A 14,030-nucleotide genomic window follows, 5' to 3' on the forward strand; every position below is an offset into this window, starting at 1 on the left:
TGGCCGCAGTCGCCGCCTGATAACAGAGCGTAAACACATCGCCTAATTACATCATTTTAAATAGAATTGCCCGAAGACAACTGGAATCGGCTCTCCTCCCCGTGGCCATATCATTTTGCTGCAATTTAATATCTATATTGTTTCTTTATTTCACATAAGTATTAGTCTCCGTAGAGACCGTCAAAAATTGCCATAGCCGACTATATTTCAAGTCGTCACGGCGGGGTATTGGGTAAAGTTTTCAACTAGCAATAATCGCGCCTCGGATAGACCTCATGGGCTACGATACTGCCACTGCGCAAAGCTAATGTTGTCTAAGCATTAACAACCAGGTCATCACCCAGCAAACGTTTCACAGTGACGGTCTCCACATAATAGCCATAAAGCGTGAAGCCGTTCCGAGATGAATTCCACGTTTATCTAAATGTGTTACGTGCACAAAACAGATACATTTCTGATATTTAGGGAACTGTATCTACATCCAATATAAGTGCACTCAACTCAACTATCATTTATGAGTTCTGTATTTGTGAGATTACGCCGCAATGCATTTTGGGATTTAACCGGAAGTCGCGTGTAGCCCGAAATGCATAATTTAATTGGCTATGTAGTATCACGTGGTGCGTTTAGTCAGTTACCAAACCACGATCGTATGTACTTGTAATACACAAGTTGCAGTAGCACTGGTTATATTAGAAACACACACAGAACGCTGTGCTGATCTTATTGAGATGCCCCACCCCCACAAGGGTTCGACTTTTTTTGCAAATAAAAAGTTTACCGAAATTCCAACTAAATAATCAAATGCATGTACAGTAACTGGACTAACATGGTTATTACTACAAAGTCTCCGTTAGGAGCCAGATCAATAGAGGTTTTGTTTTTCTTTCGACCAGAGTAGGAAGCTCCGCGTAAGCAGAGCGTCAACAAATTGAGATAGACTCTTGTTGTTCCTCCCCACGGAAATCTTTAGTAAAAGGCGAAAGATTTATACGATTTGAAGAGAAACAAGAGTGAACTAATGAAATTCAGCGGGCACGGGCTATTCCAATACCCGTCATGCCGTTTTAACAAATGGTAAACTTGTATACTCAAATATGCCATTTTCTGTCTAGTACGAATGATACACTCCAATGACCCCAACGCTAATCGTTGAGAGATGATTTGATCGGTTTTAGTGTACAGGACTAGAGTTTATTATTTTACTAGACACCAATTTGACGCAAAGGCTTGTGGGGATTGGAGCACACGCTCTCAGCCAATCGCCGTAGCTGTAGCGATCATGACGTCACTCACGTTACGCGTCGTAGCACCCTCAGCTAAAGGGCTCCAGGTGGCGTGGTAACGTCACTACGCTGCAGGTTGACGTGGGAGACCATGTGAGTGTGAGTGAGTGGGAAAAAAAAAGCATCTCGGCAAAAGTCCTGTTTACGTGGCGGCCATGTTGTAAGGGTTTAAGGGTCAAAGTTCTTCAAAGGAAATGCATGGACATTGAAATAAGCATTAACTCAACACACGCGATATTACGTCTGTTTCCTTGATTAAATAACATTTCATCAGAAATTTACTTTTAATTCCAAGAACAATTGACTATATGCCACGGATAAGGCGAGACTTCCAATTTCTGGGTTTTCACCCATCAACTTTTGTTTCCGTTTCGGGTTTGCGACGTGTGGGCCGCGTCCCAGTACCTGCGCTTCCGCCTTTGTGCCCCGCGGTTGCAGAGCGGGAGCGCGCGGTTGGGGGGCGCAGGGGTGGGGGTGCGAGAGTTGGAACGCGGCCAGCAGTGGGCGGAAACGGCGCTGATGTGAGTTTCATAACTAGCAAGGCACTGACTTCTCTGAAATATGGACACAAAATACAAGATGAGCCTATTTCAATTTTCACATTAATTAAAGCATTTGTTTTTATTTGTTTTGAGTCACTTTTTTGGCCAACGTAGCACTCAAAGTGCAATGCCTCTGTTCACTTTGTGCCCATGTATGTGAACAGGAAATGCGTAAATTCAGCTAATTTATTCATTTTAATGGTGAAATCAAATTTGACATGATTGAATTGAAAGTAAAATTCAATGTAAAGCACAGACCAGCTAACTAAAATGTGAAATAATTTAATTAATCACTATTAGTTTTGTTTCTATTGTTATTATTATTATTTATTTGTTTATTCATTCATTTATTTATTTATTTTAGTGCTTGTTTTACTTTTACTATCGTTTAACTCTTCACATGCATGGGGAGAGGACAGGGAGGCTCCGCATGTCCCTGACACATACGTGCAAGTTGGTACCATGTCGTAAAAATCCCGTTATGAGTGCACATGAGCGAATGACTGAGAGAAATAATAATAATAATAATTTTTATATAAACTTATTACCCAGTAGTTTACTGCATGCATATTGCTGCATCCGCATATGAAACCAAAAACATTAATTTTGAATGCACACTTGTGCTCAATTAAACATGCTGTATCTTTCTAACTAATTTCATATGAACAAGTATTTTTTTTAATTCCCAGAACAAAAACCTGTGATTAAGTGAATACAAATGGATTTCAAACAAACATCAAATGACAGAATCATGGCAGATTATAAAAAAAAAAAGTAATACTTTTGTTTATTAACTAAACAAAACAATAGTGGAATACCCCATATTGGCCAATCCCTTCCCCACCTTAATATTTTATTCATGGCGTTACCTATTAAAAACAAGGCCTAAAATAACGACCACACATTGCCAAATGCAGAGCATATCCAGTGTTTTAATTGTAGAGCAAACAACACAGAGACACACTAAATGATGTACCGACAGACACAGACAAGCAGATTGACTGACTGACACACGAATATGCAGACAGACAGACAGTGCTCCTAACTGATCAGATCTTGTTATTTATTTATTTTGCTATATTAGTACCATCTTTACTCGAGATGAATCACTTTTATGTTTATATTTGTTGGTCCTTAGTGATGATAGTTGATCAATTTGTATAAGTTACTCCAAAATCAAGACTTGTCTGGTTTGTTAACGCAATCGCTTTCCCCCATTTTCCACAGACGGATTTGTCATAACATTAGCTGACTTGTCAGTATAATTTTTACAAATCCTCTTAAATGGATGAATCCACTTGATCAGGCTTGCGGTGGTTTGAAATGTGCAAGGACAGTGGGTGGCTGTCAGACCGGATCCCACCAGAGACGTGTGTGTATGCGTGTGTTCAGGGGAGAAATACCTCACTTTGAAAGCGGGTGGGAGCGACGGGGGGGGTTCAGCCTCCCACTGCAGAATGTCCTCACTTAGTCTGGAGGCTTCAAGTCAGTGAAAGCCATTTTCTTGAGTCAAGCTTGATCTCTTCCTCTCAGAATGGACCTTTGGTTGCACAAGATGAGGTCCATGGGTTTGAAGTTGACCATCACTTGCCTGTGGCTTCTCCTTTCAGCGGTAAGTTAACAACCTTGGCTATTATAATTAATTAATTAAAGACAATATATATGCAGTTTTTGCAACCTGTGATCGACATTTACTAAATAAGTATTCCAGGAAGAGATTCTGATTGATGTCTTGTGATGGAATTCTTCTCAGGTAGGGACAAACCACAAGTAGCCTTCATATCTGGAAAACTACACTACTCTCTAACAGGCTACTGTGTTTTTGTATCACTCTTCTTTTGTAACATCACCATTGATTCAAAAACAAAACTATATAACTGATTAAATAGTTAACTTTGATCAACAGATTTATTTAGATAATCACAATTGCCTAGATTTTTTTTTTATGTTCGAGCCTGGTATTGCCATCTGAAAGATGATGTGGCTCTGAGGCTGGATTTACACTGTAAGTGACACCTTCAATATTTTTTTGCTGTCAAGTGGCATAATTGGGCTATGCGTGACAGCAGCATAAATACTCTTAAGGGGAAAAAAGCATGGAATTCTCAAATTCGAATCAGGCCTCCAATAAATGTGCATAAGAATCTGATCTTATATCTGCCAACACGAGGATAGTGTAAACATGCAGAAGCGACATACCCTCTCAATGCGAGCTTGACATCATCAAAAAAATGCTTGTTTGTGATGTATATACGGTATACCTTGTGTCTATTCAAACAACACAAATACATATATTAGAAAGGGTTCTGCTTTAAATCTAAACTGTGGCAAAAGCAGACAAATATGCCTAAATACGATATATATATATATATATATATATATATATATATATATATATATATATATATATATGAGGTTTGTCCAACATTGAATGAGCAATATAATTTCCAATGGTGACCAGTGCAGTAATGTAGAAATGCCCTCTCATGTTTTTTAAAGTGTTATCTTTTTTTGTTTTTATTTGTTTTGATCAATTTATTTTTCCCTTTCGGACATGTTATTATAACAGCTTTCCACACAACCTATACTCATTACAGCATCCGAAAAGAAAAAGAGCTGACCGGACGAAGTCAAGGCTTATTAATCATATAAATAAATCATATAAATCATCTTGACTTACCAACGTGACTTTTTCAAGATATGAGCCGTTTTTTGTTTTGCTTTTAGGAATAACTTGAGTTACGGGTGAACTTCAAACTCTCCGCAGCTGTGAAGAAAAAATAATAATGCACCAATTAGGGTGTAAGCTCAGTTCATTCTGTTGTTGATTTGCTTCTGTGTTTTGGATCATTGTGATGTCAACACCCAGCCTCTTATTACTTTAACCTGTTGGATGGATGGCCTCAAGTTCTTCTGCAGAATATTTTGATCAACTTGTGAATTAATTTTTCAGTGATGATAGCAAGAAATTCTCCAAAATCAGGTGTCTCTTCTTCAATTTTAGCCTTGTTTCCACCGCCAGTATCTACTCTACTCTACTCTACTCTACTCTACTCTACTCTACTCTGCATTTAGCCCCGTCTCTACCAACAACTCTACCTGGCTCTACTCTACTCGCTTTTTTCTGGTACCTCCTTCTTTGCGGTTTAAAAAAAAAGTAGACCAGTTCCAAAACGTGACGTAATTATTTAACGACAAAGAGAATGGCTTCCAAACAGATTAATGCTTGGACTTTTGAGGAGGTGCAAACCTTTTTAACATTATTGATTGCAGTCTTCTGGTTGCTGCAATATTCATTCAATGTCTTCTGGCTGAAATAAACAGCCACAAACCAAGCACTAGGTACAAAAAAAACAAAAAAACATCCACGCTCTCCATTGCATTCGCCTGTGTGTGCAGTGCACGCGGTCGCTTTCGCATGATGTCACTGGCGAGGTGAGGAGGAGCTCACGGGTGTCCATCCATCCATCCATCTATCATCAATCCATCCGTCCGTCCGTCCGTCCGTCCGTCCGTCCGTCCGTCCGTCCGTCCGTCCGTCCGTCCGTCCGTCCATCTATCTATCTATCTATCTATCTATCTATCTATCTATCTATCTATCTATCTATCTATCTATCTATCTATCTATCTATCTATCTATCTATCTATCTATCTATCTATCTATCTATCTATCTATCCATCTATGTCCGCATTAAAGCAATTTTAGAAAGTTTTCCCCCCAGGTTTTAAATGGTGTTAAATGGTATGAATGCACGTGCCCAAATTGTAATAAAAAACAGTTTTCTGTAAAAAAAAAAAAGGTGTACTCTAATCTAAACATCTCCTAAGTATGGCTAGTACACAGTGCCTAGGCAATAATTGCATATTATTTACAAAATCTTAATTTATTTCAGTTTTACGGTTTGTGTTTTCTAACAAGAAAAAAACTGTAATAAGCGTTTAACACATACCTGCGATTCTTTTGTATAATGGATGTCAGCAAAGCTGCCTGGCAACCCGTTGCCGTGCAAATAAGTGACAAAATCATTTCCAAAATCATTATACAACTTAGGCCATCTTTAGGTGTTTATTCATCCCCCAACCCCTCCCAGTGTTGAGCTGGCATCCACTACGGCTCTCACCCGGAAGGCATTGCGCTTTCATGGCGCCACAGATCCACTGACATGGTTGTCACATTTTGGCTCTAATTGGGCTCGCTGCGAGAAGCGCATATAACGGCAGAGCTTGCTTGTGACACGGCATGGAACAGCGGATGTGAATTGACAACGTGGCCAAGGTGGCTGGAGGTGATTCTGCTTAATGACATCCCGCATCGGGAGATGTTTATTCCAAAAATATCGAGGAAAATGCAAACCTCCGTCGGCTGTCGGCAAGTTTTCACAAGAAGAAGTTTTGCTTCGTTCTTTCCATGCATTAAAAAGTTGAACCTGTCTCTCGCACTGTAGCCAAACTTTAACTTATGAATGATATTTAATGAGAGGAACTCAAGAATGACAACTAGATTTGCACAATACATTTGGTTAGCCGTCACAGTGATTTTGTCAGCATTGCTATTTTAAAAACGGAAATGTACACTTTTTCCAGTACACAATAAACATTTTCATGGCTCATATTGAAAATGGAATTCAACGACAAAAGCAACCAACTCATTTGTTGATTAAATCTTCAGTTTTCCTTATGAGGGGACATTTTACATGTTTATTATGCACAATTGTAAGTTTAATGTTTTGTTTTGTTTTGTTACAGTTCCACTGGATTTTATATGTGCTTCAAATTGCATGGAGAGCCTGATCAAATGTTCACATTTCTCACTTACTGAGTATTCATGTGAAAATAGGCTCTAACATATCTCTTGATGTCAACCTTAAACATTTCTTGACAATAAAATGTTATATGTGACCTCAGTAGTCTAAACATGACATTCAAATAAGTACAGTGGAACCTCAGAGTTTGAACGTCTCGGAACTCGTACAATTCGGACTTCAACCAAAAAATCTGAGTAAAAAATGCCTCGGGGTTTGAACTCCTTTTCGGAGTTCGAACACCCAAGCAAAGCAAGCTAAGCCGAACGTACCTTGAAAACGGGTAGCTAAGTGAAGCCGAGCAATGCCGAATGCTCACGTTGCGGTAGTTGAGACGATGCACTGCTCATTTCCAGTCAGATTGTGAATACTCCCGGAGGTGCTCCATACTCGCGAGTGCATTTAGATTTTTCCACGACAATTTTCTTCGCCATGGGCCCAAAGAAAGACAACAGTGGCAGCAAAGAAAAACATACAGTGCTACGAACCACAGTAGAATTAGGAAGGAGATTATCGCGCCGTTGTAACTACCGTGACTACTTCTGTAAATATTGGCACGAGGACCCCCCTTAGCTGTTCAACAACGTGCCTGACGTTAAACAACACACGCAAGGACCGCTTAGTAGTCTAACAATATGCCAAATGTAAAATACACAAACTCAGCACTGAACTAAAGCTAGCATTAACATAGCATTTATCATCCACTGATGCCATCATACCACAACAGGTAAAGTAAGGTATTTTTTATTGTTTAAATACTGTACAGGGTATAAATGTAAAAAAACATAAATATAAATTAAAATAGGAATTTTCAGTTTTTGGAGCTTGGGAACGGATTCATTGCATTTACATTATTTCCTATAGGAATTTTTTTTTCGAAGGTTGAACAATTCAGACTTTAAACACTTTGCAGGAACGAATTACGTTCAAACTAAGGTACCACTGTATTACATTTGTGGAATATGAGTTATGCAGAAAAATCCAGCCGTTTATATCCATCTCAGGGGGTGGCCATTTTGTCACTTGCTGTCGCCTGAAGATGACAGCACAGTTGCTCAGGCAACAACCAATCACAGCTCACGTGTTTTCTGAAGTTGAGCTGTGATTGACATCTGAGCAACAGTGATGTCATTTTCACTCGACAGCAAGTGATAAAATGGCCGCCTTCTGATACTGATAAAAACTGCTGGATTTTGCTGATATTACACAAACGCAATATGAACCAAAATACAGTATTTAGACTAATGGGGCTGCATATAAACTAATATTGTCAATAATTGTTTAGGGGGTTAACTTCCCCTCTAAGGTTCTTCTCTAACAAGAGACTTTTCATTCATGTGTTGTTCCCCAAAGGGCCGAGGAACAACCCAAGCCTCTAACTTCCCAAGCCAACAATGGAGAGCAGAGGAAGGCAAAGGAGGAGCTGCTGTTGGAGCGGCGTTGAAGGTGAAGCATATTTCCAAGGACTTGCAGATCATCTCCACCAAATACAAAACGCCTGCGTATGGATCCCTTGGCCCGTATGGCTGGCCGCAGAACTTTTCCCAGGCCCTGTACAATCCTCAGTCCAAACTTAATTCAAAAGTCTCCCCGAAGGCCAAGAAGATTTTGGGCTGGGGTGATTTCTACTTCAACGTGAAAACATTAAAGTTCAGTCTTCTGGTGACCGGGAAAATCGTGGACCACATCAACGGCACGTTCAGTGTCTACTTCCGCCACAACTCCTCTCACTTAGGGAACATATCTGTCAGTATTGTTCCACCTTCTAAAGCTGTTGGCTTGGATGTTCTGGATCCAGGAGTTCCAAGTATTCAGGCCAGGAACTCAGTACTATTACCAGACCTGGCTTCCCACTTTCAATCCACTAGCGTCACCTCGGCAGACCGGCACGAGCAGCCGCAGGACCTAATGGTGATGACTGAACTCAACTGCCGCATCGAGTACCAGAGAACAAACCGGTCCAAGAAGACCAAGCCCTGCATGTACGACCCGGGTCAGACATGCTACTCAGAAAACACCCAATCACAGGCAGCATGGATCTGTGCCAAACCTTTTAAGGTGATATGCATCTTCATCGCCTTCACTGGCACCGATTACAGGCTGGTGCAGAAAGTTTGCCCAGACCGCAATTTTCAGGCAGACCAGAACCAGCAGCACTTTGGATGACTGCTTCTAACTGAAGAGTTAAACACTAACTGTAATTCAATTTCTAAAATAGGTTGGATGGACAAAGTGTGTAGAGGGTCACTCTACTGAATAATTGCTGTCTGTGTCCCCACTAAATAAAATAAATATAAATATAAATATATATATAAATGCTCAATTAAGTTTAGGATGCATTGTGGAATTGGTCACTTTTTTACTCACAACTGCCACCTCTGGCCTAAAGCGTAACTGCAGCCTCTGTGTCAAGCTCGTGCACGTGCGAGTATGTGCACTCGAATTACCCCCCACCCCCCCACCCCCACCCCACAGTTTTCTTGGCATCTGAGCTGGAGTTTGTGTTGTGCTAGAAGCCGGGCCTTTTCTTTTTTTTCAGTTTCCATCCCAATTGTGTCATACGCTTCGCTAACACAACACTACTGCGTGAGGACAAGCGTGACGTCCCCCCAAACCGTCCCAAACACTCCACACTGAAGGTAAGATACAAACTAATAAGGTGCAGTTGTAGTTAAAAAGTTCTTTGTACTCACCTGGGCATTGTTGGAGCATGCATGAAGAAGAGTAGAACATTTAGAAACGACGACGAAAATTCTTTAACGGTACAGAACGAAACTCCACAATGAACCATTAAATGTAAAATATTTTTTATCAAGCAAATTGTCCTGCACATTTATCTGATTGCATAATAAAACGATTCATTTTAATTACCTTAAAGACTTTGTTTTCTGTCTCTTCCTAAAGTTAGACTGAAATACTGTATAATAGATTAAAGTAAACTTTTTAGTTGATTCCCCCCACCCCAAAAAAAAGTCGTTTAAATTCACCCTTTAGTCATGTTTCACATAATAAAACAATGACATAACAAACTAGAAAAATTCCCACGGAAATTTTGAATGGGCCTGCTAACTCGCGTGGAAACACGCAATAAAAATAACATTTAAACCATTGAAATCGCTCAATAAATGTGCAAGTTAACCATAATCTACTAAAAGTATTACTGCCCCTTTAAGAAACATGCACATTCACGCACACACATTTGATTTTAAGTAACATTTCAATGAGCTGAACAGTTTAAAATTTCAACCATTGAAATCGCTCAAGAAATGTGGAAGTTCACCATAATTAACAACAAAAGCCTCTCGCGACTTAACGGTTGAAGATGCAGATTCCAGAAATGGCTCGTTACAACGGCAAGGGTTTGGGGAACGCGAGCATGTTCTCAGTTTTTTAATCGGATGAAAAATGACCAAATGAGAGCAGGTTGAAAACTTATGATTGATGGAAAATGAAGAGGGGAAAACGGCGAAAATAACATTGAAAAGAGATCAAAAAAGTGCGACTTCTCCTCGCTTAAAGTGAAAATAAAGGTACTAAATGACACCTTAGCCAAATAAAACTTAGTTCTTCAGAAAGCAGAGGCTTGTGGCTACAAAATGTGCGAATTTGATGTCTAGTGAGCAAAGATTGTGGCCATGGTGACGAGTTGAAGTGAAACTTGAAATCAATTATTTCTCTGTCTACACTCTGTTTCTTAATTGGTCCGCTCTAGCTCATGCAATACACACACATGGGATAAAGGATATTTCACTCACTGTCTTTGAACCCGCACAGGGGGGAGAGCTTTCATTCCTTAAATTTTTTTTTGACACTGAGCTAAAGATGACAAAAATTCCAACAAAATGAGCTAATTTTTACATCGGTCGGTTAACGTATGCGCGCGCAGCGTGTCTTAGAAAAAGGTGCTTGATTGGAGTTGATGTCTTCCGGTTTCCCATTCATTCCTATGGGATTTTTTTGGGGAGTTTTTTGGGAATAGCGTCGCCATGGTAACTGGGAATTCTTATAAAAATAATAGCGCAGCGAGTCAGAGCGAGCCGCATCGTTTGATACCTCATTTGTCCCGGTGCGATCTACGGTTCGGGCCGCATTTTTGCGGAAAAGTAATAAACCCTTTTCTAGGGTGGATAGTAATATGTGCCTGCTTGCTCCGCTTAGCAGGCCCATAATAATGTCGCTTGTTAATGTCCAATACACATTTTGTGCAATTCAATATGCGTATTAAAGATTTAGATTTTGGGAAAAAAGGCAGAGACTCGAGTTTGAGTTACAACAAACAAATGGCACAGATTCAGCGGAATGGCTCTAATGCACTTCTTCAGTTTAAAAAGAAGCATTCATTGATCATTAATAATCTAATGTTACCTCAGAACTTGAAAACAAACATTTCCAGGAGGGTTTGACTTTATTTTTGTTCCTATGTGAAATAAAGTACTGTAAATAAACCGAATCCATTTGATGGTTTCAAATGTTGGACAACTTGACTGATATAACTTTATCAAGCTTAAGGACTAAAGGGCGTAGGTTCAAGCCCTTTTGCAGTTGGGAATTGGGGCTGGTTGCTGGGGTGACACCAACAGAGAACCGGCAGAAGACACAAAACCCCAAAATGGTAGCGGCCGCAAAATCACTTTACAATGTTAAAGCTGACATGTCGTCAGACTGTAAATTGAAAATTCAGAGAAAATACTAATTTGTAGTGTTTGAAAGTAGACATTCCCTCAGTGAGACACTTTTCTGTTTTTCTTCACTTGCTCAAAGGCTGGATTTACACTGCATGGTTTAAGTAACACAATTCAATTATTATGGGCCTGCTAAGCGGAGCAAGCAGCAGCGAAGCTGCTGCTTGCGGAGCAAGCAGGCACATATTACTATCCACCCTAGAAAAGTGTTTAATATTATTATGGGCCTGCTAAGCGGAGCAAGCAGCAGCGAAGCTGCTGCTTGCGGAGCAAGCAGGCACATATTACTATCCTAGAAAAAGGGTTTATTATGGGCCTGCTAAGCGGAGCAAGCAGCAGCGAAGCTGCTGCTTGCGGAGCAAGCAGGCACATATTACTATCCTAGAAAAGGGGTTTATTATGGGCCTGCTAAGCGGAGCAAGCAGCAGCGAAGCTGCTGCTTGCGGAGCAAGCAGGCACATATTACTATCCACCCTAGAAAAGGGTTTATTATGGGCCTGCTAAGCGGAGCAAGCAGCAGCGAAGCTGCTGCTTGCGGAGCAAGCAGGCACATATTACTATCCACCCTAGAAAAGGGTTTATTTTTATTTTTTTTATATTTTATTCCACGATTTTTTCTGCTAAAATGCGGCCCGTACCGTAGATCGCACCGGCACGAATGAGGTATCAAACGATGCGGCTCGATCTGACTCGGTGCGGCATTATTTTTATAAGAATTCCCAGTTACCATGGCGACGCTATTCCCAAAAAACTCCCAAATAAAGTCCCATAGGAATGAATGGGAATCCGAAAGAGATCAACTCCAATCAAGCACCTTTTTCAAAGACACGCTGCGCGCGCATACGTTAACCGACCGATATGAAAATTAGCTCATTTTGTTGGAATTTTTGTCATCTTTAGCTCAGTGTCAAAAAAAAAATTAAGGAATGAAAGCTCTCCCCCCTGTGCGGGTTCAAAGACAGTGAGTGTAATCGCCACTCTGATACCCAATTAAGCTTTCAGTGACGGGAACCAAAAAATATATTTCCAAAAGTTTCACTTCAACTCGTCACCATGGCCACAATCTTTGCTCACTAGACATCAAATTCGCACATTTTGTAGCCACAAGCCTCTGCTTTCTGAAGAACTAAGTTTTATTTGGCTACGGTGTCATTTAGTACCTTTATTTTCACTTTAAGCGAGGAGAAGTCGCACATTTTTGATCTCTTTTCAATGTAATTTTCGCCGTTTTTCCCTCTTCATTTTCGATCAATCATAAGTTTTCAACCTGCTCTCATTTGGTCATTTTTCATCCGATTAAAAAACTGAGAACATGCTCGCGTTCCCCAAACCCTTGCCGTTCTAACGAGCCATTTCTGGAATCCGCATCTTCAACCGTTAAGTCGCGAGAGGCTTTTGTTTGAGGTGAGCGTAATCCTATACAAATCAATGGAGTGTTGGTGCGTGACGTCTCCTCACAACTTAAAATCAAATGTGTGTGCGTGAATGTGCATGTTTTGTAAAGGGGCAGTGAGATACTGTTAATTATGGTAGATTCCACATTTCTTGACCGATTTCAATGGTTTGAATTTTAAACTGTTCAGCTCATTGAAATGTTACTTAAAATCAAATGTGTGTGCGTGAATGTGCATGTTTCTTAAAGGGGCAGTAACATACTGTTGATTTTGGTTAACTTTTACATTTCTTGAGCGATTTCAATGGTTGAAATTTTAAACTGTTCAGCTCATTGAAATGTTGGTTAAAATCAAATGTGTGTGCGTGAATGTGCATGTTTCTTAAAGGGGCAGTAATACTTTTAGTAGATTATGGTTAACTTGCACATTTCTTGACCGATTTCAATGGTTGAAAGTTTAAACTGTTCAGCTCATTGAAAAGAGTTAGCAGGCCCATTCAAAATTTCCGCGGGAATTTTTCTAGTTTTTATTTTTTTTATATTTTATTCCACGATTTTTTCTGCTAAAATGCGGCCCGTACCGTAGATCGCACCGGCACGAATGAGGTATCAAACGATGCGGCTCGATCTGACTCGGTGCGGCATTATTTTTATAAGAATTCCCAGTTACCATGGCGACGCTATTCCCAAAAAACTCCCAAATAAAGTCCCATAGGAATGAATGGGAATCCGAAAGAGATCAACTCCAATCAAGCACCTTTTTCAAAGACACGCTGCGCGCGCATACATTAACCGACCGATATGAAAATTAGCTCATTTTGTTGGAATTTTTGTCATCTTTAGCTCAGTGTCAAAAAAAAAATTAAGGAATGAAAGCTCTCCCCCCTGTGCGGGTTCAAAGACAGTGAGCAAAGGGTGAAAGTCGCCTATTTAGAGTGTGACTAATTAAGGTCTGAGTGCTGGGAACCAAAAAATATATTTCCAAAAGTTTCACTTCAACTCGTCACCATGGCCACAATCTTTGCTCACTAGACATCAAATTCGCACATTTTGTAGCCACAAGCCTCTGCTTTCTGAAGAACTAAGTTTTATTTGGCTAAGGTGTCATTTAGTACCTTTATTTTCACTTTAAGCGAGGAGAAGTCGCACATTTTTGATCTCTTTTCAATGTAATTTTCGCCGTTTTTGCCTCTTCATTTTCGATCAATCATAACTTTTCAACCTGCTCTCATTTGGTCATTTTTCATCCGATTAAAAAACTGAGAACATGCTCGCGTTCCCCAAACCCTTGCCGTTCTAACGAGCCATTTCTGGAATCTGCATCT

The 14,030-nt window shown here is 40.1% G+C and overlaps 1 protein-coding gene and 2 non-coding genes across 6 annotated transcripts in view; 1 reads left to right on the forward strand and 2 right to left on the reverse strand.

Moving 5' to 3' along the window:
- Nucleotides 1–165: 165 nt before the first annotated feature.
- LOC147179369 (U4 spliceosomal RNA) lies at nucleotides 166–306 on the reverse strand. The gene has a single exon (XR_015094273.1). It is a non-coding gene; the product is annotated as a U4 spliceosomal RNA (small nuclear RNA).
- A 597-nt stretch (nucleotides 307–903) lies between these two features.
- On the reverse strand, nucleotides 904–1,017 carry LOC147179370 (U5 spliceosomal RNA). Its single transcript, XR_015094283.1, has one exon. It is a non-coding gene; the product is annotated as a U5 spliceosomal RNA (small nuclear RNA).
- Nucleotides 1,018–1,339: 322 nt separating this feature from the next.
- LOC147179371 (neurexophilin-4-like) overlaps nucleotides 1,340–14,030 on the forward strand; it is a 35,398-nt gene continuing 22,707 nt past the window's right edge. The window contains exons 1-3 of one of the 4 annotated variants that reach the window (XM_086067759.1): nucleotides 1,340–1,379; nucleotides 3,362–3,440; nucleotides 7,984–9,400. In XM_086067759.1, coding sequence (XP_085923885.1) covers nucleotides 3,363–3,440; nucleotides 7,984–8,796 — 891 coding nt within the window. In that variant the 5' untranslated portion in view covers nucleotides 1,340–1,379; nucleotide 3,362 and the 3' untranslated portion in view covers nucleotides 8,797–9,400. Of the gene's footprint in view, nucleotides 1,380–3,303; nucleotides 3,441–7,983; nucleotides 9,401–14,030 lie in introns of those variants that run through there. The other 3 variants (XR_015094021.1, XM_086067760.1, XR_015094020.1) reach the window with 3 other exon arrangements.

This window comes from Leptonotus elevatus, chromosome 2, assembly GCF_054856555.1.
Source record: "Leptonotus elevatus isolate MCC_2025b chromosome 2, RoL_Lele_1.0, whole genome shotgun sequence".
Lineage (NCBI taxonomy): Eukaryota > Metazoa > Chordata > Actinopteri > Syngnathiformes > Syngnathidae > Leptonotus > Leptonotus elevatus.